The sequence below is a fragment of the Danaus plexippus genome, chromosome 15, assembly GCF_018135715.1.
Source record: "Danaus plexippus chromosome 15, MEX_DaPlex, whole genome shotgun sequence".
Classification (NCBI taxonomy): domain Eukaryota; kingdom Metazoa; phylum Arthropoda; class Insecta; order Lepidoptera; family Nymphalidae; genus Danaus; species Danaus plexippus.
In genome coordinates this window covers 9,097,280-9,124,708 of record NC_083547.1, presented here as the reverse complement: position 1 = coordinate 9,124,708, position 27,429 = coordinate 9,097,280, and the positions used below count along the sequence as shown (strand labels likewise).

The 27,429-nt window shown below is 31.8% G+C and overlaps 1 protein-coding gene across 1 annotated transcript in view; it reads right to left on the bottom strand.

Moving 5' to 3' along the window:
• The window catches only part of LOC116766301 (protein O-mannosyl-transferase TMTC1-like), a 63,805-nt gene that overhangs the window by 12,432 nt on the left and 23,944 nt on the right, over positions 1-27,429 (bottom strand). Inside the window, exon 2 of the mRNA XM_032656117.2 lies at positions 19,090-19,267. Coding sequence (XP_032512008.2) covers positions 19,090-19,267 — 178 coding nt within the window. The remainder of the gene's footprint in view (positions 1-19,089; positions 19,268-27,429) is intronic.

Genomic DNA, 27,429 nt, shown 5'->3' with positions numbered 1-27,429 from the left:
ATTATTATAGTGACGGAATGAGATATAGGATCTCAGAGTTTACGAGCGAAGATGAATTTCATTTGTATCTTATTCTTGGAATTGGGAAATGTAATGTTAAAGTATTAGTTCAATAACGAAACGAATCAAAGAAAAGAATATCAACATATGAACAATTCACAGAGCAATGGTGGATCCGAGGCATTAAGTGAATCGACAGTTATTAATGAAGGATATATCTAGAACCGTCCCGGTCATTACACAGTATTTACAGCTGTAATCTGATACGACCACTTAATTGTCCGCTAGGAGTATCATAAAATAAATTTCTTTTTATTATCTACATATAAAAGGTCACTCGACTGCCATATTTTGTAATAAATAATTGCTTTTTAATTGAATTAGATTTTTTAATGCTAACTGTAATATTCGTTTGATTATTCAGATTGTTTCTAAAACAAACAATTAATTCGTTCCACTGTTTGCTAAATGGTCAGTGAAAGAATGGCGGAACAATTCAACTGTCCTGTTCATGTCAGTCCGTGATGAATGTTCACGTTAAAAGTTTGCTACAAACACCATTACTGTTTTTTCGTATCATCATCTGTCCATAATTAAGTAAGGATTAATGTTTTCAGGAATTTAAATGTTTGTACAAAGCTTTCGTTAAAGCGGTAAAGGTCCAGATCTTAACCGTAAACTTTTGTAGTAAATAACTGACGACGTCTTTGAAAAAATCTATTTAGATTCTAAGTCATCAAATGATAGTTTTTATGTGGTTGTCGTGATTGTAGCAGTAGTATGTAAAGAATTATGTGTAAATAAATCTTTAATATAAGTCATTTCTAAAGGCGAATTGAAAATATACGAACGAAACAAACAAGCAGTGGGCCAAGGCAGCCAAGTTGTGTATTGGTATAAAATTTTTAATGCATTTCAGTTGAGAGGTGAAGTGCGCGATTGTTGGCGAAACAATAGCTCTAGCATTAACTGAGTTCTTTCGTATTTCCCCAACTTAATATTGTGCTCCAAGTTTTCTCTTCTTTTTTAATATATTTTTTTTTTAGCTTATTATAAGTTTATTATAAGATCAATAAAACTGTCATAGTAAAACAAGGAGTGTTAATCGGAACATTATGTTTTTTGAAACTTTAAATTAGATTGAATTGCAATATTCAAAAAAGTACAGCACATTTTATTATTAAACTGATACGTAGCTTTGCGTAGCTTTTGTATACCTTTGAAAATGCTTGCTTTTTAATTAAATGTACAAATATCATTAGAGGTCATAGCCGGTCTATTGATGTCAAGAGCACTTGTCGCGGACCGGCCCACTTATCTCGTTGCCTCACTTTATTACGAAAGTGCATTTTACGGATAGCGTCAGAATGCTCCGAGTAAACTTTGTTGCATGCTATTTTATTAATTTGTTCATAGTTATTATGTGACTTGAAAAGTTTATGATTAAGAATGCTCAATATCTGATCGACATTATATAATATGAACAGAGACCTTTAAAAAAATATTTTTTTTAATGCCAATAGAAAAAATATATGTATTTGTAATATATAGCAGGACAAAGAATTCTTAATGTTAAATGTGAATTTACACATTTCCTTCCTTATTTGTTTATTTTCTTTAGGTGATACTTTGCTGAGTAAGCTTTACTAATTAAAGTGGAGATTTCTAAGTGGTGTCTCTCCGCAGCGGATTAATCTTCAGACGGGTAAATACCTTTAGTAAATGCACTGCAGCTTCTGATATATTAAACCGCTTACCTTGGGTATTTTTAATATAATACATATTTGTAACCATAACACTATTTTCAATTTGACTTTGTTTCCACAATTTATGAATAATAGTTTTTTAAAAACCTCACATAGTCCAAAAATATCTTCTGGACTTTAATTTGCGAACGGAAACAAAGGGAAAACGTAATGAAAAAAACCCTTTAAAGAATTTCAGTTCTTTAGAGCTTAATCCAGCATTCAAGTTTCAAATTCAAGAACCGTAGTTAAAGCAAGATGAATATTCATCAGGATGGTAGCGATAGAGGCTTTTATTAGATCAGCATTTTGTGCTTAACCCCCATCCTCCTAACGCCCCCCACCGATGTCAATATTAAAAGGTACAATGAATTCTTTTAAAGTCAATTTCATTATTAACTTACATAAATTCATAATTGATAAAATTTATATATTTTCCCAAAAATCAATGATTCCCAATACATATGATATAAAGGATTATGTTTATCTTGAAGTACACTTCTTGAATTCGTTCAATAATACTTTAGAAGTTATTTTGAAATCCGATGCTTTATTAACAATACATCAAACTAAATCGTCAGCTTGATTCGGGTCACGTCTGCGAGCAATTAACGTCCCCCAGGAATGAAAGGGAACTGTAAAATGACTTACCATTCTATTGTTTAAGGCCCAGTTGCTGAATTTTAGACCGTTATTTGGTGCTATTGTGTGAAATTTGCAATATAATTTAAAATGGGGATGAAATAACTAAACAGGAATTGTTTTAAAATGGACAAACCGGTCTCGATAATCTATTAAGCTTTTTAACTTTGGGATTAATTACAGATTAGTATTTTTATATTTTCCACATTCGTTATATGTAAATTTCAACATGAAACAATAAATATTCATCCGCCTCTCCAAACAACATTTATAACACTACATGCTGTTTGATAAATAAATTATCAAGTTTCTAACTCCAGGCGGAACAAGTCAAATACAAATATTTGATTACTTTCTCTCTGATTTCAAGCAGACGTACGTTTATATTAATACAATGATTTTAAAACAATTTACTTGTTAATTTATATTAATTTGTTACTAATTTAGTTAGGCTGTAATTAGCTTTTTTGCTATTATTATCAATGAAATCTGTATAATGAAATATATATGTTAATACGTATTTTATTGTGTAAACACACCTCTGTTACTGTGTTTAGATGTTCGGTCGTAACTGGGAAACGGGAAACACTATCTTGATAAATTGTACGTCACTACATTTAGCTAGATGGCGTCATCGTCGCTCTATAAACTAAAAATGAAATGATTTTAGTTTAGTAATTATTAAAGCGATTGCAGTGATGAGTGATAACAATAATGGAACTAAAACAGAATACTCGTAGTAATCTGAACTTCAAAAATTTGGTTGTGTAATAGACAAAGTAAATAAAGAGTAGGTACCTACTGGGTTTAATAGATCTGTCTGTTATGGAGTGTTTTGTTTGTTACACTCCAAAGCCTCCGAGAACCCATTAATTAATGTTTAAATATGATTTCTATCTGTTAAGGATTTTTTTTCAAATGTTATTCTTATTCTATATACTAAAATAAAATCATCTTATCAGTGAGACTTAGATTCAAAGGGTAATCTTTGAAATGCATAGAACAACATTCAAAACAATGAAATATATTCCAACAGATACCGACACAATGGGAGATGCCAGCGTCACCATACCAACAAGATTGAACAACGCGTATAATCCGTTATTGGATCTCTGAGTAGCGTTTAATTCGACAATATTTATTCATGTGCGGGTTTCATTCTTGTTTATGAAGTAACAGTTATATTTTATTCAGTTTTATTGTTTTATAAACACTCAAACCGACAGGAATAGCTTGAAAATATACTAAATACATCAAATTTTTAAAATGTTTATTCAACGGCGATGAAATATGTAATTAACTCTTTACTTTTTTTGTATGTAAAAAGTGCCAAACGAGCAGACAGCCTATTTGATGGGCAGTAGTCGCCGTCGCCCACCGACATCCGCAACAGAGATGTTGCGGTTGCGCTGGCTAACCTTGGTTGTTGAGAAAGAGGAAGGGTTGGGAATAAGGAGATGTAAGGAAAGGGTGGGAGCAGGGAAAGGGCAACCAGTTCTCTCACTCATCGGACGAAACGCAGTCATTAATGGCTATTTCACGCCGATCTTCTGTGAGAGGGTGGTTTTTTTTTTAAATAAAGGGGTGGGGGGGAAACGATCAGACGGCCTACGGCCTAACTGTTGGAGGTAGTACCGTCGCCTATGGACATCTGCAAAATAATTTTGCAGATGCGGTACCACCCTTTTTTGGGGAAGAGAAAGAGGAAAGGTTAGGAAAAGGGAAAGAGCAACCGGCTCTCTCACTCATCGGAGGAAACGCAGCCATTAAAGACTGCTTCACGCCGATCTTCTGGGAGATGGTGGTACTTCCCGGTCGAGCCAGACCATGTTTGAGCTGTAGTTATTTGACCACAGCTAGGGTCTACCACCTGTATGGTACCACCACTTCTTGTTTGGTTGCAATGTTTATTATTGGTCCACATAACAAGTTTAAGACTTTGTTTGAAAAACTTTGTTATGTGCATTGTTGAAAAAGAAATGTTGTTAGCTATAAACGATTGAACGATAGCTTACGAGCGAAGATGAAAATATTTGTTTAATGATATTTAAGATTTTTGTTTGTCCAGAACCAAAGCAGTACGTTAGAAGATATTGTTGGTGGTAGATGATAAATAAAAGACTAACTAAAATTTACTTCCATCTCGTCTGTCCGTGATCACGATTGCTGTAAAGGAACCGAAACCTCGGGATTGTGCAGATATAAAATAATAACAAACGCGTAGTATCCGAAAAACCTAGTATCATATAACTATTATTTGTTCGAATATATACAACTATAAACAAATACATTAATGAACTAACTTTAAAATCGCTATATGTGAAATTGAAGTCACCGTTATTTTTAACTAAAGCTCAATTTGAAATAGACAAGAATATTATGTTGCCAACATCATTGTATCATTATTCGATCCATGCATTAATAATGTGAAGTCTGACTTTTCCCGTATTTATATTTTAATCAATACTTATAAATAAAGCACCTAGATACTGTCGGTGATTAGTTTAACGAGCAAACTCATACTTAGGATTAATGTTTACAGAAAAACAGGATCAGACAAATGGAGATATAGACATGTATTGTTTATTTAATAATAAACGACAGTTTCTATACATCATATTATTTAAAGTTGTTGGATTTGAAATGTTAAGCATTCGCTTATTGTTATGATTACAAAAAAAATATATAATAAGAAAATTATTGTAAAGAGAAGAGAGTAATAGCCTATTAAGGTTCTTTTGCATATCAAAGGATCCAAAACAAAGATTTATTCCGATACGAAAGTTATTGTAACATTCCCTATTAGCGAGTTTTTCTTCAAGAGAAATTATATTCACAAAATAAATAAGTTGCTTTTTTTTGGTCGGGCATTAAATTTTAAATAAATACATTTATGTATAATATTGGTATTTAGTTTTTATAATTCAATAAATGATCACAATCGTTAAACAGATCGTTACTGACGATTAGTCAACTTATAGTAAGGTTAAAGTTAATGTTTACACAGATCTATCACCTAGAACCAACTTTCAAAATTTGCTATTCAGTAAAAGAAATAAGGCCGAGCACTTCAGATAAATTGCCGAAAGACTAGAGCGTCTTCAATATGGAATTCATGCGTTTGGTCTTTTTTGCCAAAACCTGAATATTTTCTGTAAAAAATCTCTACCGCCACTGCATATTTCAGGAGACGAGTTGCTAAGCCATGACGCCAAAGAGAGCTTAAATTAGGTCAAACTCTTTGTATTCAACTCGCTTCTGGACTATCTTTAGTCTGTTTGACCATACCGCGACGAGAGAGGAGTAAGCCGGGAGTCCGTTACCATAACTCTTTGTAGAAATAAGTTGGATTAGAGAAATACACCGCTATACTGATATCGGTACGAGTTAGTTCGTTCATGTTATACGCTATATATAGCGTTTTTATCAACTCACTCAATGAATCAGAGCAAATGGACATGTCCAAACCCATAAACACAAGTACAATAATTTTAAGTTCTCGTTGTTAAGAGCAGCCTCGCTTTTATACATCTGAGAAAATAATTAAAATTTAATAATTGACAATTTAATTACTGTTTTAATTGTTAAAATATTGCACGGTTTGAATGAATTTAATTATGTATCTTCTATGGTGAACAGAGGAGTAAGTTAATTCAACTCTACTGTTCAATAGTAATGAATAAAGGACCCTTCTTTAATAATGACCACACTGTTGATGCTTTTTTCTTTGCTTTAAAAATAATTTTGTTTTTTAACATTTTCTGAACTAAGATTCGAAGCAAACAAACTTGAGTTTGAATCTGGTTAATTAGTAGCCACAGACACCTCAATATATAAATCCTTGCACTTTTTTGAGCTCATAAACAACCAGACAATCTTTTTGTTTAAATAATAAACACACTTTCATCATATCAACTTTTGTTTATAATTTCTAATTTAATGTAAAATCCTTTTGAAAAATAAAATCGGCTTAGCTCGGAGAACGTAAACAAAAAGCCCAAAATATTTTTTTCCGAATTCTAAACAAAGTTAAATGCAAAGGCGCTTTAAATTACATTAAGGCTATTGGAGACAAAGGCGGCAATTAGACAAGCGCGAAAAGAAATCCATTTCGGCTCGAAAGCGCATTGTTTGAACCATTATAAGCGCTTTGTCTCTTATACGAGAATTACTTAACGGCTTCTAACTATACAAATACGCTAATGGATTTTGGTTGTGACTGAATTAGGCGGAATTAATATTAACATTTTGTTTTGAATAAACTTCTGTTTAATATTCTATTGTGTTTTAAAAAAATGTTTGCGAAAAATCTTCTAGTAACTTCTTTAATCAGCAGAAACGGAAATTTTCTTTGTAAGATTTATACCAAATAAGATGTTACAGATAATTATTTGTTATAAATTACTTTAGTTGATGTTTAAGACGTGGTACATATTAAACATATGTATGTAATTTCCAGAATTATTTCTAGTCAGCATATTATAAGAAATATATATAACTTTAGGAACGCAATACATGTGCAATGTCAAACTTGAATATACGTAAATTAATATTCAAATAGTCAAGAAAATATATGTATATGTACTCTAATGGGATTTTCATAATTTTGACTCAAACCGAAACGAATTGGGACGTTCGTATGTTGTCTGTTAAATTCATGTAGAACATTTCAAATATAAATAATATAAATGTTAAGAAAATGTTAAACTTAAATAAAGCCTGGCCAGATCTATCTAGCGTACCACGAGTGGCTAGTAAAAGCACTATAAATATTTTAAGTCACGACTCAAAAGCTTTCTCTTGTACTTATTAATGTATCTTAGGTTCGTGTATTTGTGGTAACGGAAAATTTTATACTGGAACAACTTATTAATAAAACTCTCGATTCATTATAAAAATAAATCCTATCGAATGTTTTCATATATTTTATAAGTATGTACAAAACCTGACAAACGGCTAATTGACATTAAATAATAATAAATTAATTTTTAAAACATAAAATGAATAGAAATATTGTTGAAATTGTATTTTTAATTAAATTATCTTAGAATGAAATCAACCTCACAAAAGTCAGACATCAATTCAGGCTGAAGCACTTAATGAAACGTGTCCATCGATTGCTGCACTAGCCTTCACAACGCGTTGACACCGTCACCTGTTGTCAATGATCCGCGACGAGTTGGGACAACTAGTACAACAAAACTAATTTATTTCACAACTGGCTTTTTCTGACTCGTTCCCCAATCTGTGGCTAGGTTATCGTGATATAAATTCGGTAAAAAATAACTTTATTTTTTTTTCTATACATTCGAATCTCAATGTTATTGAATATTACCTAAAAATTGATAAAATATTGAAAATATAATTATAGAATTTTTAATACAATAACAATAGAAAAGAAACGTTTGGGTATTTGTTACCGGCAGAAAGGTCAACATTATCTTTTATCATTTTTAAATGCGTATTGATTGAATAATTAACTTAATATTCCATGATTACATTCGCTGTCCCACGACTACGCGCTGTATTATAGTTATAATAGATATACATTAAGTATCTATTCATATTTTTCAATCAATCAATTCAAATCTAATGAAAGTTTTAGTTCAAGGAATACCGAAAAAGCTTATCAAAAGCCATTAATATTTACGGTAATTTTGGTCGATAAACATATTGTTATGTATCAGCCTCGCCCACAGGGTTTATGAATGCGCCAACAAAGGGACGGAACGCAGTATCAGCGGTTGTTAATCGGTTGGGACGCACCGAACTCGTTAACGCACCTGCCCATAACTCACCTGTTAACGACCACTTTGTTAACTTGCGAATTAATGTCTCCTCCTAACTGAGAGAGCTCCGATCTTATAATTCCGATCGCTAACTCATTTACGACAGTTATCAAAGAAATGAGTTTAGTGTCATGTATCAAATATATTTTCATGATTTCTTAACACAACATATTTCGGAAGAATTGAATCCACTTTGGAAAATATTTGACTATCAGATTTGATGAAAACAAAAGGCAACATTACATAATGAAATTGATAAAATGATTCATAATATGTCAAATTAAATATTTGCAATTTCAATGACCAGTAAATATGAAAGTATCCTTTATCTTATTTCTTACAATGTGAACAGCGTATTTCAATATAGTTTAATTGTAAAATGGTATACAGCGCTACATCCGCTTAATATCATTTATTACGTAGCCATCAACTCAACACTCTGTAACGCAAGTTACAAATATTAAGCAAATTACTTTTACTCAGCTTAGTCTCCAAATCCAAGGTTTAATAAGGTACGTGATCTCGCGTTTTAATATTTTAAATATTCGCTGGGAAAAGTTCCGAATCGCGAGCAGAATTATTTAACAGTTTCGTACCACTCAGACCTCACTTGAGGTAATTACGAATAACGTTGGTACGGACGAGTTCTACTTCATAAGGTTTTGTATTAATCATATACTGAATGTTCCGTTCGCATGTTTTATATCATGTGAACATATTAATTATTTCATTTTATATTTTCCTTTGCGAGATTTTATAAACCATAATTCTACAAATATCCATGTACCGAAAAGCTTAAACTATTTTTTATTTCTTTGTTTTTCGAATTGATTAAGTATGAAAATGAAACAAAAATAAATGCAATATAAAACCCTTACACGTTCTTATTGTTCTCGAAAGTTTGTGAGTCAATTCGATGAACCTTTTAAAATAATGTCATATTAGTTTTTCAGAAACATATATTTTGTATTTATAAAGCCTTTATAATATTTAAATTATTGAAAGTAACAAAATTTAAAGTAAAACAAGTTAAAAGCAAACAACTATTATGATCTAATATTTACTTATATTTTATTTCAAATAACTGTACGATTAGAGTTCTCAGTTTTTTGGTAATTTTGTTTGGAAAAAAATAATCATTTTATTATCTTGAAATTCCCATAATTTCTTCTTTTTCTTTATTTAGACTGGATCTTCCTTGACTGTCATTCCACCAGTAGGGAAGTCGGAAATGAAGACATAGGTGGTGAATTCACGATTGCAATAACAGCCTATTCACCTTTTTCTTTACCCCCAAATTATATTTTCATTATTGTTATAGCGCGAATAAGATATATGGAGGATGGAAGTTTATAGAGACCTTGAAAATATTATCCAACAAGCATGGCATTTTGTACTCGGCTCTAATTAGGCTAAAGGTGGTTGAGCCTAGTTGTGGTCAAATAACTACAGCTCGAACTTGGACTGGCTCCACCGGGGAAGTACCAACCTCTCACAAAAGATCAGCCTGAAGTAGTCTGTAATGGCTGCGTTTCGTCCGATGAGTGAGAGAGCTGGTAGCCCTTCCCCTGTTCCCACCCTTTCCTCTTCCTCAACAACCAAGGTTGGCCAACGCATCCGCAACAGATATGTTGCGGATGTCGATGGGCGACGGTGACTACTGCCCATCAAGTAGGCTGTCTAATCCTTTGCTACCTTTCACAGAAAAAAAAACTACAGTTTAGCTGTTCAGACCCATCCTTCACACAGCTTGACCAGAAAACTTGCCGAAACCCGACAAGTTATTTAGCGCCATAACTTTGCCTGACGGGTGGCAACTACGCCAGCAGCAGGTGTCGTGGCCTCTCATCGATTTCTAGAAGAACTGTAACTCTTGTACTCTTATCTAAAATGAATTGCTTTAGGTGTGTGAAATACATAACAATAGCTTCTCACAGGAGCAAATTTTAAATCAGTTAATTAAATGATATATGTACATATCTTATGATATAACTCGCAACCATAGAATTTATCATAAATAATAAAAGTATTATATAGTAATAATACGATTTTGATTTTTAACTTAAATAGTCTATACTGTAATTATATATTATTAATTATTGTTATTATTCTTAATATTTACTACTAAGCAATTTATTTCAATTAAATTTATAATTTCTATTTCAGCGGAGGGCAGCGTGGTTTAAAGATAAACCAGCTATAAAACGCTTCTGGAGTAATATCGTAGTGAAATATCGTGGCTCTGTTTGAAACTAATAATAGTACTACTTGGGAGTACGCGGCAAGTCTGCAACACTCATATAAAAAACTACACAATTCAGATATATTATGAACGTGATAAAATTTACTTTACTACTTCATGAACTACATATTCAAAAGTTTTCAAAAATAATTACAACGAAGTAACTATTATTAAAGTACTATTAAAGCTATTACATAAATATAATCGAAACGCCGAATATAATCTTTTAATTACCGTCTATATTAAATGTTATTTAAGCAAACATTCTTATTATGCAGACTCTCAAAGGCGTCACTTCAAAGGCGGACATCCAATTAAATTTTGTTTTTCAAACTAAATTAGATAGCGCTTTGCTCCGTAATGCTGAGATCTGGCTTCTGTAATTTGCTTTTAAAATGCAAAAGGTTTACGACGAAAGAACTGCCGTTTTGATTATCTCCCTTTAATTGAATAACAAAAAATTAAGGAATTAATTTTATTCTAACCTATTCTATTAAAGAGAAAACTATTCTCACATGTACTCGAACCATCACATTATTAGGTTCATAGTAAATTATCAAGACAACGATTGGCGGTTAACGGGTGAGTTATAGCTAGTTGTGTTAATGAGAGTGGGTACCGAACGATTAACGGGCCTTGCTCCTGTGTGTACTACGTTATGCCCTTTTATATCTATCACTTGATGTAGTGATATCGTTAAAATACCCAAAGGGAATGGAATATATATTTTATGTTTAGACAATATTTATATTTTATTCTTATTTTCAATGTTCATTCATATCTATCCTTCCTGAGATCCTGACGAATATGGATTTCAATTTTTACTTTCGTATGATTCGGCAAACTTTTCTCGTAAACTCGTATAAATTCATATTAAACGGAAATGATCTAAAAATTTAACTAACTATTGCAACGTACGAAATAATTTAAAAGTTTATTCCCATTTTTATCTTCACTTAAACGTTTTTCCAAAACAACGGCCTTTTTAAATTTTTCATAGTTATTTTTACTAAACATGAGTGATGAAAACATTTTTATTGTCTTTTCGTTATTAATTCGCATAACAATATATAAACTTCAAAAAATACTTATTTACATAAACAATCTACGTTCTATGTATATTTGGGTACAAATATAATAATATTATATTAATTTTGGTCCAACCCTTTACAAAACGCTCGTATACTTCATATATAATCCTACACTTATATTTCAGCCTGATAAAAAGTAAGTTCTAACAAAAGTCGGTTTATCACACACGACGTAAACTCCACTCGAGTTTAATTTATCGATATCGGCGACAGCGCATCTGATTGTAAATCACTTACAGGGTCGTCTGCTTCCGAACTACTCATATAGATTATTTTCTATCAATCACACAAGCAATTCTTCCTCGTGTTAGTTCTCGCTGTAACATTTGTCTGGAGATACAAACACTTAGAATACAGTGACATAAGATTTCAATGAATAAATAACATTGGATGTTTTCGTGTTCACAAAACCTCCTCATCTGATTGAACGTCAAACGTTGGAGTGGAGCGATTTAAATTCAGACAGCAAATAAATCTTGCTCGAAGAGTCGTTGAGAAAGAAACAGCCGTCATTTTGAATTCCTACTCGGCAAATGTTTGTCGAGAGCTCTGAATAACGCCCGCAAATTAAAAGCCTGTACATGGATTCGTCAAGCTATTTGCTCATCTTTAAGTCCCGTACCCCATGTAAGAAGGACATTAGGAAATTCGGAAACACTTTTATCACTGATATAAGTTTATTAAAGATAAACTTCACGGTACCGTGATTATTTATTCATAGAGTCAATAAAAGCTATGGGCGTAATGAAATATTTTTTATTCATATAATAATTATTTTATTATTAATTCGACATTCGACTAAAATCAGGATAGCAAGGTCAGTGTTTTAACTTATAGAGATTTCGTTATGGTTTATGTACTAAGCCTCTATTAAACATATATCCATCGGATATGGAATACATTGTAAATATAGACTACAAGTAAAAAACATTAATGGTTCATTTTAATGTCACATTATTATAGTATTTCTCTTGTCACAATCAATTAGACAAAAACAAATATAGGACAAATGTATTTATATTTCCATGATAAATACCTTCTATGGAAGATATAAGATATCGAAAATACGAGAAAAGGAATATTGTTATTATTTTGTTAAAAATAATGAAGAATAAGAATTATATTTCTTTGTTCCGTTTCGGGAGTAGATCTATAACAATGTTGGCCGCTGTTCTTTTACTTCTCAATGTTTGTGCTTAAAAAATATATTTCGCTGCACAGAATAAAGTACTCAGCGTATAAAAGTCTCTGCTGATTATCGTGTTCGGCGTTTGCTTTATATTTAATAAATGAATTATGTATTTTTGTTATTTGATTGTATTGGACATAACTAGAAGCGAATTGTGAGTAATGGACGCTCTCTGTGTGAAATATTAAATTTATTATATAAAAGTATTATCATGTTGCTATGTTTTGCTATCTACATTATATGTTATTCAAGAAAATTATGTACAATAATTGCAGTCACAATAATTTTCAGTTTGACCTAGTTTTTCATCGCTCTCACATATTCCACTAATTAATTGGAAGTCAAACTAATAAAAAGAATACTGATATATGGATTCAAGTAATTTTTTTATGGTCATTATTGGTTTTAAAAAAATTAAACACGTTTGGATACTATTAGTCTACACATTCAAATTCGCATTGGAAATCCTCAACAAAGAATATGTATGAGAGTTTTGCAATAATGAACATTGTACAATATTTTCTTCTTAATTATTAAGACCTTTCTTTTTGTTCGAATTAAGTCGCAGCTGGTTTGGGTATAGAACCTCTGAATGACGATTATGATTTCCTCCTTTATAAGCTACGAATTAAAATTTTAATACTGTTAGAATGGTCTTTAATAAAGACTGAAAAAATAATTAATGTCGGTCTATCTAGTATGTAATAAGATGAAATTATATTTGAAAGGCATTTAAGGTTCTTCGGTATTTTATACAATAAAATTTTACCATCAAAAATTATTCATTTGGATGATATTTGTATTTAAGTCGCCAATTGCGTAAATAGGTCGAATATCAAAATACTTAGCTTCACAAACGTTAACGAAGTTCTTTTATAATTTTGTTATAAAAACTTTTACAGAGAAATTAAGTTTATTGGAGTAATGAAAACAATTAGTAACACTGGAAGGATTATAATAAACATTGTTTGATAAGGAGTGGGTGAAGAAAACAAGTAGTATGATTTTTTTCTCATAAGTGCAGGAAAAAGAAATACTACATTATAAAAAGCTGTATAAAGTTAAAGCGATTAATGAAAATTCTTTGATCGTAAACTTTTTGCATGTTTAGGGCAAATTACAGAAGTCAGATCACAGCATTACGGAGCAAAGCGCTGTCTAATTTACTTTGAAAAACATTTTTTTTTTGGAGTGTACGTTTAAAAGAAGGAATTTCAATGTCTGCACAAAATAGAATTTTAAAACTGTTTTTCGATGAATTTTAATTTAGTTAATACAGACGAGAATCCCTCGAAATCCCCTCGTAATCATTCAAATATAATTTTGAATATGTAGTACATGAAGTAGTAAAGTAAATTGGATCACGTTCATAATATATCTGAATTGTGTAGTTTTTTATATGAGTGTTGCAGACTTGCCGCGTACTCCCAAGTAGTACTATTATTAGTTTCAAACAGGGCCACGATATTTCACTACGATATTACTCCAGAAGCGTTTTATAGCTGGTTTATCTTTAAACCACGCTGCCATCCGCTGAAATAGAAATTACAATAATATTTATTTGTTCGTGTTTCTCTTTGATAAGTCATATGATGGTTTTTATTTGGCTTATGTTTGAGTCTACCTTATATTATACAGCAATAATAATGGTTGATATCATTTATTTACATTTCATATATATACAAAGAAATATTTGATTTAATACTTGAGTAAACTGGCTTAGTATGATAAAATATATTTTAATATACATAAATAATTGTTATTCTGTGTGTTGGTATATCACACAGAACTCGTATTGTGATCAGTAAGTAACATTATACTAGACAATTCATTTCAAAAAATGTCAAGTTTTATTATCAATAAAGTCGTAACGTTTCATGTATTACTATTTTATTTCATGAATTATTGCGTAAAAATTTTCAATTCTATGTCAACACAAAATCGATTTGAAAAGCTCTTTACATTTGATCTTCACACTATGTTAAGGGACCAAAGATCTATATAATTTAGGTTACCAGTTGATAACTTCGATCTAAAAAGTTTTTTGTTGACAAAGGAAATCTATCGTACATTTCTGAATTAAAATTAATCTAAAATGTCATCGAAATCAGAATTAACTTCGTGTTTGTTAAATAAATAACATTAACTTAAAATTAAATAATATGTTTTAGAAGCGTTAAATGCTACAAAGAGATATATATATTTTAATATGAAGACGGTCATAGTTTCTGTGATAAAAGAGACAATTCTGCGCGAGTAGAAATAGTTTTATCTCAGGGATGAGAAATTGCATTGGAGTATTTAGTCTACCGATACAGTGACACGCACGCTTGCCAGTATCAGAACCACTATTACGAATTTCACAAAGACTTCACACTGAATTCATATCAGTGGCATGGGCGCTTTTTTCGCAATATTCCAGGTGAATATTTATTGAATTGTAGTTTATACTATAAAATTAACAAGACTGCTGTAAAAATCCAATATTTTTGTGTGTTCATAAAAACTCTCCATATGAAAAAATATATGCAAATGTTATACTGTCGTGGATTTAAATTCAGACAGCAAATAAATCTTTCTTGAAGAGTCATTGAGAAAGATACAACCGTCATTTCGCATTCCTTCTCCGCAAATATTTGTCGAAAGCTTCAAATAACGCCCGCAAATTAAAAGCCTGTACATTTTTCGAGGATCTGTTATGCTGTTCCATCATCTGCAAATCTTTAACAACTGCTGAGGTCGGCCATTCGCGTAGTAATATTCAACCTTTATTTAAATATAACTATTCATATAATAAAAATCTTATTTCCCGACTGGCTGATATAAATTTTCAGGTGTGGTATAAAAAGTCGCAATGACTACTTTTTTGTTATTATTTAATGAAATACTTTTTTTTCTAGTCTGTCTGTTTCACACGTTAGATTAATTTTATTAACAGGATAATTACTATTGTGATCAATTATTTATTAATATAAAAAGATATTAATAATATAATTTTCTTGTCGTTGTAAACCTTGTTTTACTTACCGAAGGATATGTTAATAATAAAATTACAAAAAATCTGCATAAATTTACAAAAAATCTACCTCCCATTTCATTTTGATACATTTTTTTAACTGTGTTTTATTTCTGTGTGGTGGTTTTAACCTTATACACTTCAAGTTTGTCGGATTTTACCCAACGTTTCGATTACTGTTTCATTTTGATTTCGATCTCATCTTCCTGATCACGAATACTGAAAGTCGAAACGTGGGTTTAAAAATAAAATATGTAAGTTACTCGAGCTGAATCGGAAAATGTAGTTTTATTTTAAATCGCTACACATGTTATATAATTGTTCTTTATGTAGCGTTATGTCAATGTATATTTGAAATTTTTGTGGGACTTAATACAATTGAACTTGCTTACTTACTTACTTTCACATTTCGGTTGTCTTAAAGAAATAATCTATAAAATATTACTCAAATTAAAATTATATTTCTTCAATTATTTGGAAATTATTATTAAATAGCATTTCATGGAAACCGGATACATAGGTCGAGATAAATGTACTATAATGTGGAGAGAAACTGATAAGGATAATAATAACCAAGACGGCAAGTAAACCAAACAAGGATCGTCTTATAGAAAAAAGTAACATTGGAAAAGCTTTTGAGAGCATCCATTTCTATGCCCTGAAGAAAGAAACGAGTAATATAGGGTTTTCCATTAAGGGCGCTTGATCTTTGAAATGCAAAAAAAAATACATGTAGGAAAGATATTTGCAAATTTTTTTTTTATTTGGAAGGTCTATCGACCCCATTATGTATGGAATATGACATCATTCAAATGACCGTCACGGCTTCGGTTGGTGGCGCGCACACGAAAGGTCCAATTTTCGATGACTCTGGCGCACAAATCGGGCTGTATTTGATCGATGGCGTGGCGTATGTTGACTTTGAGGGCATCGGTGGTTTGCGGCTTGTTGGCATAGACCTGCGACTTAAGAAAACCCCACAAGAAAAAGTCCAGCGGGGTCAAATCGCACGATCTCGGTGGCCAGTTCACGTCGCCTCCGCGCGAGATGACCATGTCCAGAAATTGCTCGTGCAGAACTTCCATCGTAGCGTGTGCTGTGTGGCACGTAGCGCCGTCCTGTTGAAACCACATGTTGTCCAGATCCATATTCTCGATTTCAGGCCAAAAGAAGTTGGTTATCATCGACCGGTATCGCTCACCATTGACGGTGACGGCCACACCATTATCATTTTCGAAAAAATACGGACCAATCACGCCTCCGGCCCAAAATCCGCACCAAACAGTCACTTTCTGCGGGTGCATTGCCACTTGGTGAACCTCGTGTGGATTGGTCTCGTCCCAAATACGGCAATTTTGCTTGTTGACATAGCCATTAATCCAAAAATGCGCCTCGTCGCTGAAGATGATTTTTTTGCCAAAATCGGCGTCAACTTCCAACTGCTCTAATGCCCAGTCAGCGAACACACGGCGCTGTCTATGGTCATTAACCTTGAGCTCTTGGGTCAGCTGGATCTTGTACGGGTGCAGGCTCAAGTCACAACGCAAAATTCGCCAAGTTGTCGTCTGCGAAAGGCCGAGTTCCTGTGCGCGACGCGGAATTGACTGCCGCGGGTTTTCGAGGACACTGTCGCGCACAGCGGCGATATTCTCGGCAGATCTCGCGTTACGTTGACGCACGGGAACCGGCTGATTGTTAACTGACCCGGTTGACTCGAATTTGTCCACCAATCGACGGATAGTCGACTCGGCAGGACGATCATCGCGACCGTAAAACGGGCGAAGTGCGCGGAACGTTGCTCGAACTGAAGACCCATTTTCATAAAACAATTTTATGATTTGCACGTGCTGCTCGACGCTGTAACCTGCCATGGTGGTTTGGGAGGACGGAATGAATATAACACACTGCATTTGACAGCTGTCACTCAAACAACATGGCCGCAATCAGCTGTCAAAGTTCAAGCGTCCCTATTGGAAAACCCCATATAATTTCAATGTTGCATTTTCGTGTCCTAACAAAAAATGAATCTAAGTGCATTGCTAGAAATAAAACCCTGAGGCGGAAGGCGATAACAGAATCTCGACAGAGGAACTCTCATGTACACGTGATTCTCCAGAACATTTTTTATTTGATAGAATTTAAAACCTATATACATACATAATTACAAATCTACATAAGGACTTAAAAGCATCCGCGTCTCCATGTTCCTTTTATTAACATCGACTGTTTTTTATTTAATTCTCAATATATAATAAGATTAATATCTCGCAACAAGCTTTCGAATGTTGAATTTTTATAAAATTTTCTAATCTTTTCAGTAAAATGCTACTTTAGATGCCCGTTTCATTAAAGATCATAAAAATAACATGCAATTTTGGACCGACTGTGATAATTTCATTCTTCTGTTTGTATATTTTTAGTTTAATACCCGATGAAGGTTAGAATTATTTATTTTGCGAAAACAAGTTAAAGTGAATACTATAATTTAGTTTTCATATTTGGTTTATTTTGAAAAACTTATAGTATTTAAATTACTTGCCAATGAGAGGCTTTACGTAAAAGTCGTAAAAATGTCCGCGACGTATAGTGAGCTGACAGTCGCTTAACAACATGTCGCTAACTTTCCTCTATAATTTTGTTGTCTCAATATAATTCAACTCGAATTGAAATTTCTTGACGATATACATGCTTAAAACTTACTGTTGTTATTGATTTTTTGTAGTATTGTGAGCTTTACGATTATTTTCACGTTAATATAAAATTGAATATTATTTATATATTATATTAAGATTTGGACAGACATCAGGACAAAGTCATTTGATATCACAAAAGTAATATCTTCGAGTCTACTCATGTATAAGTCTAGACCTAAAATAAATAGCGTACCTGTTCTATTTGTATTGTAAGAAACGGAAAATAAATTCAAGAAATATTTTCTGAGAATAAGCATTTTATGAACACGGTAGATTTAAAATGCACATCTCGAGAGAAAAATGACTGAAAATAGTAATATAGAACTGCACAGATATTAAAAAATATTATTTTCAAGAAAACAATTAGCCTGTATTTATAGTATATTTTTTAGAATAAAGATTTTTCTCGATTTTATTTATTTTTAAATCAGTTTTACACAGATGTGGTATGAAAATACACATAAGTATATTAAATTAGCTTTCAGAATGGAGCATCAAATATTCTCTTTCAGAGGTCGTAATTTAGTCTTTATGACGTGTTTCATATATAACACGAGAAGTTCATCTAATTTACTTAAACCAACTCATCCGATTATAGTTTTGTAAGCTTCGCTGTTTATGATAACTCAGTTGTAAAGATAAGCAGAGGTAAATGTAAGATATATGTTGAAAGACGACTCACCGCCTCACTATGTATGGGATGTACGGCGAACAGTAGAGCGGCGAGTGCTGCGAAAGGTCGTCTTAGCCGCGCGACGACCGCACCCGTGCGTGCGACAAGGACGCAGCAAGCGGCGTGTAGCGCGATGTTGCATGCGTGCCACCACCACACCGACAGCCCGCAGAGCGCAAAGTTTAACCTGCAATATATTTTTTATTTAAAGCTCAGTTCTATACGGTTGAAAGATACCGTGGTTTTAAATTTTATAGGTGAGGTTGGTTTGGGTGTTGATAATTTTTATCACCATTATATACTTTACATCCATTACAGATATCCGAAAATAAAGATAATGTTTGAATTTGTTTCAAGGCCTGCCGACCCAATTTAAAACTTAATTACAAAGGTTGTTGAAGTTCTTTTCATAAAACTCTAGGAAACTGGAACGCTACTAAGGTTTTATTTTTTTATGTTTTGTATTTTATTATTTGAAATGATAAAGGTTAGTTTTTTATGATATTTTTTCAGTTCATTCTAACAATTACGTTGAAATGTACGATGAAGCTCAAAATTGAAATATCAAATTTCATTACCTAGAGACAGCAGCAGAAGTTAGACAAAATAATTCAAGTCTATATTATACATTCCGTATTTCTGCTTTATCCCGAGTCTCGCTTAGCAGACAACACTTAGAGCTAAAGGCTTTCGCCCCAAATTTCTACATTCAAGGATGTATGGGCGACATCTTAAATGGGCATTGCATTGTCTTCCTAAAGCTCTAATGGTTCTGTGGTTGGGACAGAGATTTTCTTTTCGTGCAGCACGTCCTTTGAACGCAGGACTTGTTAATAGTGTGCAATATTTTAAAACAAAATTGTATACTTGTTTAATGAAGTAATTCGTTATTACTGTTTTGTTTGGCTTCGATGAAAGACTCTAAGTTGTATAAAGGTAAAATAAATATTTATCTTATCAATATTATTGTAAATTTTTATTAATACATACATATGTAGGAGAAGAGGAAAAGAAATACATACGTAAAGAGTTTTTATGAATTGCTTAAGGTTAATGTTTATGGAAACGTGGAATTAGAAAAGTGAAATATTTTAGTAATTGTATGTTTTATATTTTTTACATTAAAACGTATATTCACGCCTTTATTTGTATTAATGGGCATTTTGCAGCAGGAGCAGCTGCAAGAATTATACAACATTATTTATTTAATAAATTGATGACCTGATGAATTTTTTATTACATACAAAAATCGAGTTTTAGACATTTTTCATTCCCATAAGCTTGAATGTTATCTGTACATAAATAGTCCTATTACCAAAAAAATCAAAAGTGCCAAAGATAGTCCTTGACTGATAGTCAAAGAAATACTTTTCTCATACAAAAACAGTATTATTTTAAAATTATACTATCACGTAAGAATTAAAAAAATATAATTTTACATAATCATAACAAAGCATGGAATAACTTGAGTAGAATTGTAAATTGTGGAGAAATACTAAAATGAATTTGTCAACATGCCTTCAGATGCTTTTGTGAGCCGAATCGTTGGCGTCTGAGGTTAGCCGTGTGCTTAACGTTTGAATTTACGTTTTGTTGATGTCAAAGCTTTAGTAACACGTGAGATGCCTCGGGCAGATGAAACAAAGCCTTGTCACGTCGCCCGAAGACAGCTGTCCCGGCCTGAACTTGGGGCGCCTCTTTAAAATTATATAGCCTCTAGTATACATGACGGAATCTTTCCGTTTTAATACGATTTAAAGGTAGTTAAGACTTTGTACAGTTTTTAAGGAAAATGTGTTTTAAAATTCATCGTTTACTCGACAAGTTGTTTTTATTGAATGAGATCAACTATCGTACAAAGTTTGAACATTATATTTAACACGAACTTATAGTAGTAACGTGAAAAATTATTAACATCAATTTTGTATATTGGAAAAAAAAAACGCAAAAAACACACTAATAACTTGAAAATTTGTTTAATTAGCATCAAGTTCTACAATTTTATTAAAATAATGTTGAAGTAACAGGGAACATCAAATCCAGCCTCCGACTATTAAGGTTACGTGCATGTAAGTTTATTACGCCGAGCTGTAACATAAAGACCGTTCATAGAGCATTACCTGCTACATTAAACGTTATATTATCTTACACAGAACGCTTAATATGTTTATGATTCTACTTATTTACAATTCCAGATAACGAATTTATATTTAGAATTCAAATTCACATTAACTTTTCACAACATCAATATGCAAGTTGTAAAACTGTCAAATGTTTCGGATTATTAAACTACCAAGTTTCTATAATATACATTTAATATATTGTTATACCTACTTTTAAAAAAAAAATGCTGTCTACAAGATTTGTCTTACACTAATTAAAACATTTCCTCGACTTGGACCTCAACGTTTCTTAGACTTCTTTCTCATTACAAATAACTAATACACTCGTATCTACATACTCTCAGTATTATTTAAGTTATGATTCAACTATATAAACTTTTTGAACTTTAAAACTCAAAACTTTAAAACTCATGATGTCTATTCTTTCTGATTGTCATATTTTTCGTATTATAATTTGTATGGGTACACTTAAATTTAAACTTTAAATAACGCCAACGTATAACGTTTATATACATCTATGAAAGGCAATGATTTAGTACGCTAACTGGCAGAACGACTAGGAAGAATCATTAAACTACAGGTACGAACCCCGTCCGTAGATGTTTCATTATATTCTACTTATATAACTTTGTTTCTTTTAAATAAAAATACATACATTCTTTCACATCTAAATACAGCATCTTTTTGAGTAAAAACACATTTAAATCGTATAACACAAGACTGCATTTCATGATCCGCACAACATATTTTTCCAAATGTCCAATAAATATTTGATACAAGAGCCCCAAATATATGTAAAATGTCATTAAGATCTTTCGTCAGCATTAGTAAGTAGAGGAGTTCGTAGCCAACGTGTACTCGTAAATAGTGAAATGAACCATTAGTGTCTTAAGTTTCACAATTTAAGCACGTATCTTAAACATGCGTGTTGAATATTTAAATTGAAATTATTCTGTCTTATTTATTATTATGACTTATAGCTCAGTTGTTATTGCAACTGGGACGCTTTATATCGTGAGTTGCAGATTTGAATCCTAAAGAATGATACAATAAAATTGGACCTCTCATATACATATTAATTATATCGTGTGAAATGTGAAAGTCGATCAAATGTTGAAAGTCATTTATTCAAATAAATTAAGTTAGTAAGTTAGTCAATTATTTGTTAATTAACATATACTGTGCATTTCATCCACATCTCTATCGTCGCTTGAATTGTTCTATATTATACATTTAAATTTTATGAATCATGTTCATTTTATAATTCATGTTTACCTCAACATTGCTTAAATATTCAAAACGTAATTAGAGAAATTATTCCTTCCGTTTCAAATAATTGCGGCATTAAAAATAAATGGTCATAGCTTTTATAGTTTTTTTTTTCATAATTTTAATTTGCATTATTTTAAGTATTACCAAATTAGTTTAAATTTAAATATACATAATGTTTCCTAACTTTTATTCATTTTCTTTTATTTCTTTTAATGATTTCAGTATTTATTTATATGAACGAATACATTCGATTCTAGATAGAAAGATTTCAATATTCTATTTTCTTTTTATATCGTTAACATAAAATTGAATTTTAAGGCTGTACGAGTATACTGTACGAGTATACTGTCGTGCACTTTTACTATGAAAGAAAAACAAATCGTATAATCTCTTTAAAGACACATACGAAGTAATAGTATGAAAGTGCTCGTATCCGGTATAAGTAGAAGTTATGTTAAGCTTCCATGAACACTAACTTCATATTATAGGAGCGCTTTCTCTTAGCAGAGGAATAAGAAATAGTTAATAAATGTAAATTTAAATTTTATTTCGTTAATATTAAAATGCATTCATGCTGTTAAGATAATTCCTGCACAGTTAACTATTAAGCTTAAAAGTTATAAATCCATTGCGAAATAAAAGTAATTCACGATATCACATCTCCCCAGAACTTGACTGCTGTAGCATACTCACTCGCCGGCTCAGTAACTCTTATGTTATTAGAGACGCATTCCAAGCTTGGACGTAACTTACGCAAGGTGAGGCTAGACTGGAAAATAAAACGTAGTGAATGTGGGACTTTATTAAACAGTATAACCTGATATAGTGTGATAAGATATTTTCTGGTGAGTACGAACGATGTATTAGGCATGTCCATGAGGACATAAAAAATACCTTGTAAGTTTTAATTATGACAACAATACGCTAAGTACTAAACGAAATAAAAATTATTTAATAGCTACTTGCATGACATATTCATCTTCTTTTACACATACGAGTACAATTTAGGGAGATATATAGATTGAAGTATAATATTTGATACATAATAATAGCTAAATAATGTTTTTGTCAATTATTTATATCACATTTAAGTTAAAAAAAATATTACAAGCAAATGAAACTAATATTTTACGGATATAATATTTTTGTAAAAAACTAACCGAAACATCGGGAGCATATAGTTGTTTACAAAAATAAAGCACGCGTAGTATATCCGACAAATACTAGTTTCATTTAAATGAATAAAACTCGCGAAAGTCTTAGAACTCATAATGTTAGAAGTACTTTTTAATCTAAAATTTAAAAAACGCTGATTCTTGGACAAATAGTAGGACATTCGTCTCCATTGTGACCTCAAAAAGCAGTAATATAATAAAAGTTTTTGTACCGCGTAATTCTCATCTTCATAGATGAGATTCGTGGAGAGCCTCTTAACCAGTACTTCCGATACTGTAGCACGGTATTTGCCAGTCTACATGTATATAGAGCCGTTCGCGTCTCGAGCGAGCCCCGAGGCTTTCGCATAACAAATTTTATTGGCAGGAAAACAGCGACGTGAGAGTAATACATGTCATTTATAGTATATTTTATATAAGAAACATCTCACAAATAAAACGACAGCGAAAACATATCTATAAAATGTCAACATTAACAATACAATTGTGAATATTACATATTTTAATAAAGGAATAAAATAAATAAATTAATAACAAATTGATACATCTATTAACTTCGAAGAATTAAATTTCAATAAAGATTTTAATCTCTGTTTGTGAAGATAGAAGCTGAGGAAACTTCATTATATTAACAATGGGTGATCTTCCATAGGATCCGATGTTTTCATTAAATGAAGGCTTAACAAGAAATCAAACCGTACCTTAATGTATCTGGCTTTGTGGCAAACGGGCGTGGGATGCTTCTACGTGTCTTGAACAAACTTAACAATAGAGATTGCAATATCAATATATCTTTGGAATAGCGTACGAACGGAAACAAATGGTTGAAATTGACCTTTTATGTTGATAGTTATCTTCATCATATCACTGATATCGCTTGGACGTGAACTATTCATTGATACAAACTAATATGTCTAAATGACGTTCCGGTCTGATTTTCGATATATCTTTAGGTATATATTCATGTTTTTAACGTTAAAGTTATCGGGCTAATTTAAATATAAAGTATATGTAGAATGAAAAATTCAATTACATATAATATGTTTATTTCACCGATTCGTGTAAAGTCACTGTAGCTTAAGTAGGAAAGAAACAGGAACGCGATATTCCGGACTTTGCAGATTCGAATCCTGTTTGAGTTGTCGAATTTTTCTATTTAAATTAAATTTTTGTTATGTAATATTTGAAAAATGTACAGAGTTGATCGTAAGTAATATATGATTTCAATGTTCCCTTTCTTTATTATTTAAATCATACAGTAAGAGAGTCTTAAACTTCGAAGTAAAGCTCGTCGTAATCTGTGATTTCAACAGAATGATCATCTAGGTCTTTAAGTCCCTAATAAAAATCATTGTTATCACTTAGATGCTAAAATTAATACCACAGCGTTTTCAGCATGTCCTGTGAATAATTTTTTTTTTCCAAAAAAATTACCCCTTACATCTGAATAAATAATAATCTGACGGTGCAAAGTCCGGACTAATTTCTGGATGTGAGAGGAATTCAATGCCAGCAAGTTCTTCGATCGTATTTCACGTAACTTTCGCAGTTTGTGGTTTAGCATTGCCTCCTTGGAAGAGAACCCGTTTTCGATTAACTAAACTGGGATATGTCTCAGATAAAACCTCATACACTCACATAAGCTGCCCATTATTTATATTTCAATAATTGCAATTTTATTCAAACATTATAAATTTAGATCTCGACATTGCTTGTTCAGCCTTGTAGAATGATTTCGAAGTATACAAAACCTTCCTAATTCCATCAGACATGCGACGCGTCTTTCGACTCCAAACGACCTATGTACCCAACGGCTTGTGGTAATCGTCGTTTTCCTAACCACAGATTTTCTATTTTCCGATTTTCGATCTATGTTATCTTTAGAAAGGCCAAGGGTGACTTTTATAATTGGCGAGTGCTGGTACTAGGTTACTGCTACCCATACAACCTAAATGTACTATCTGAGGGAGAGCCAACTTCAAGCGTTAAATCTCCATTATCGATGAAATCAATGCTACGTCGTTTGCTCGTTCAGTGTCTCTTCACCTTCAATTTAAAATATATTTTTATTTCTATCACAGGAAACAAAAACAAACAAATTATTATGGAGAACTTGGAAACTAATATTTTATCTATAAAATTGAACAAGTTCAGTTGTAGTACATTAGTTATTATAATTAAAAACGTTCAATTGTGATTGATTTGTGAACTTAAAGATAACATCAAAAACTACCCTAACGACAAAACTATTTAATCTTGTTACTACGTTAAAAATATACAGTTATTTCATGTTTAAAAATTAAGACTCCTAATATGCGCCTACTCGTTGAATTCGTGTGTCATAAATGAATAGGATATGGCATTAATTTTAACAATCACGAAAATATTGCGATTTCTAAAAATCTTACTTTTACTTAAATAATGACACTCTAATTCACTACAATCTATCCGTAATCTCAGAATTCTTAAGAAAATTCAATATCTATTCTCAAGAAGCTTTTCTTTTGTACTATGCTTATATAAATTAAAGGGCTAATATTCTATATTATTTTACGAAAGTCGCAGACAAAAAATAATATCAAACAAACATTAACCCTGTAAGTAATAGCAAGGAAAATAATCCCACCGATTACAGAACTACGGTAATATCCCAAGAACGTTCATTTTCATGAGCTCAGAACTTAAAGGTCGCGCTGATTAAATTACAGGACGCATTAAAACGTAAGGATATTGTTACAGTAATTTAATTCTGTTTTTGTTTTTCTTATAACAATCTAAGGAGTAATATCGAAGATGTTTTGTAGTCATGTAATTTTTTAACAGATTTAGCCATCTTAGTGAACCGTGGGTACTAGGTAGTATTCATTTTGCTTTCATAAACGGAATACTGGTTCTGCTAATGTTGACAAAATCATGGTTAAGTAAATTGAAAAACATTTAAATTAAACCTTTGCTCACTTTTTGTTGCAAACGCTTAGTTTTTTGTCTTTTGTAATATTTCTAATTGTACTTTTTCGGTCGTTGTAAAACGTCCAACAACTTAGAAGACAATTATAGTCTTTCAAATATTTAAATGTTAACCCTGGTTGTAAATGTGTGTCTAATCGTTTAAATAAAAACGGTCATAACATTATTCATGTTTCTATATAAAGCTACAAGACCAATTACATTTAAGATTAACTACATCCCGTCATAAATTATAATATATAAATTACAAACAAACTTTCCCATAAAAAGTACTAAGTACAAAGCAGCATACAAGTGAAGTTATTTGCTTGCAAAGTATTTGGTAAGAAGAGAATCGCAGAAGGTCAACAAAAACCAATTCCTCTTTTTGTAACTTATTTCTCAGCGTGCTCATCTAACTGCAAATGAAACTTTAAAGTAGTTTCTGGTCCTTTTGAAGACTTTAATTAATTTTCAGGTAAAAAACAGAACACTTTGGTGTTTGAAATGTGCAGAACTTCGAGACTGAGCGCAGCTGTTGTAGTTATCTTTGTGTAAAAAAAATTTCTAACATTGTCTTTGAATAAATTGCAATAACAAATTCAATGAACTGTTGCGAGCCGGTGTCACATTATTAATATCCTACTAAGTACCGAAGGTAAGAGAAGGATTATTTAAATAGAAAGTTTATGTAATATGATAATTTTAATTATTAGACGATAATTTGTCAAGCTAACTAATACTAAGATTTTTTGATCTAATCAGCATAAAAAAAATTACAGAACGCATTAGTGTTGGATGACCTAACCTAACCCTACGACTGACCCTTTGGG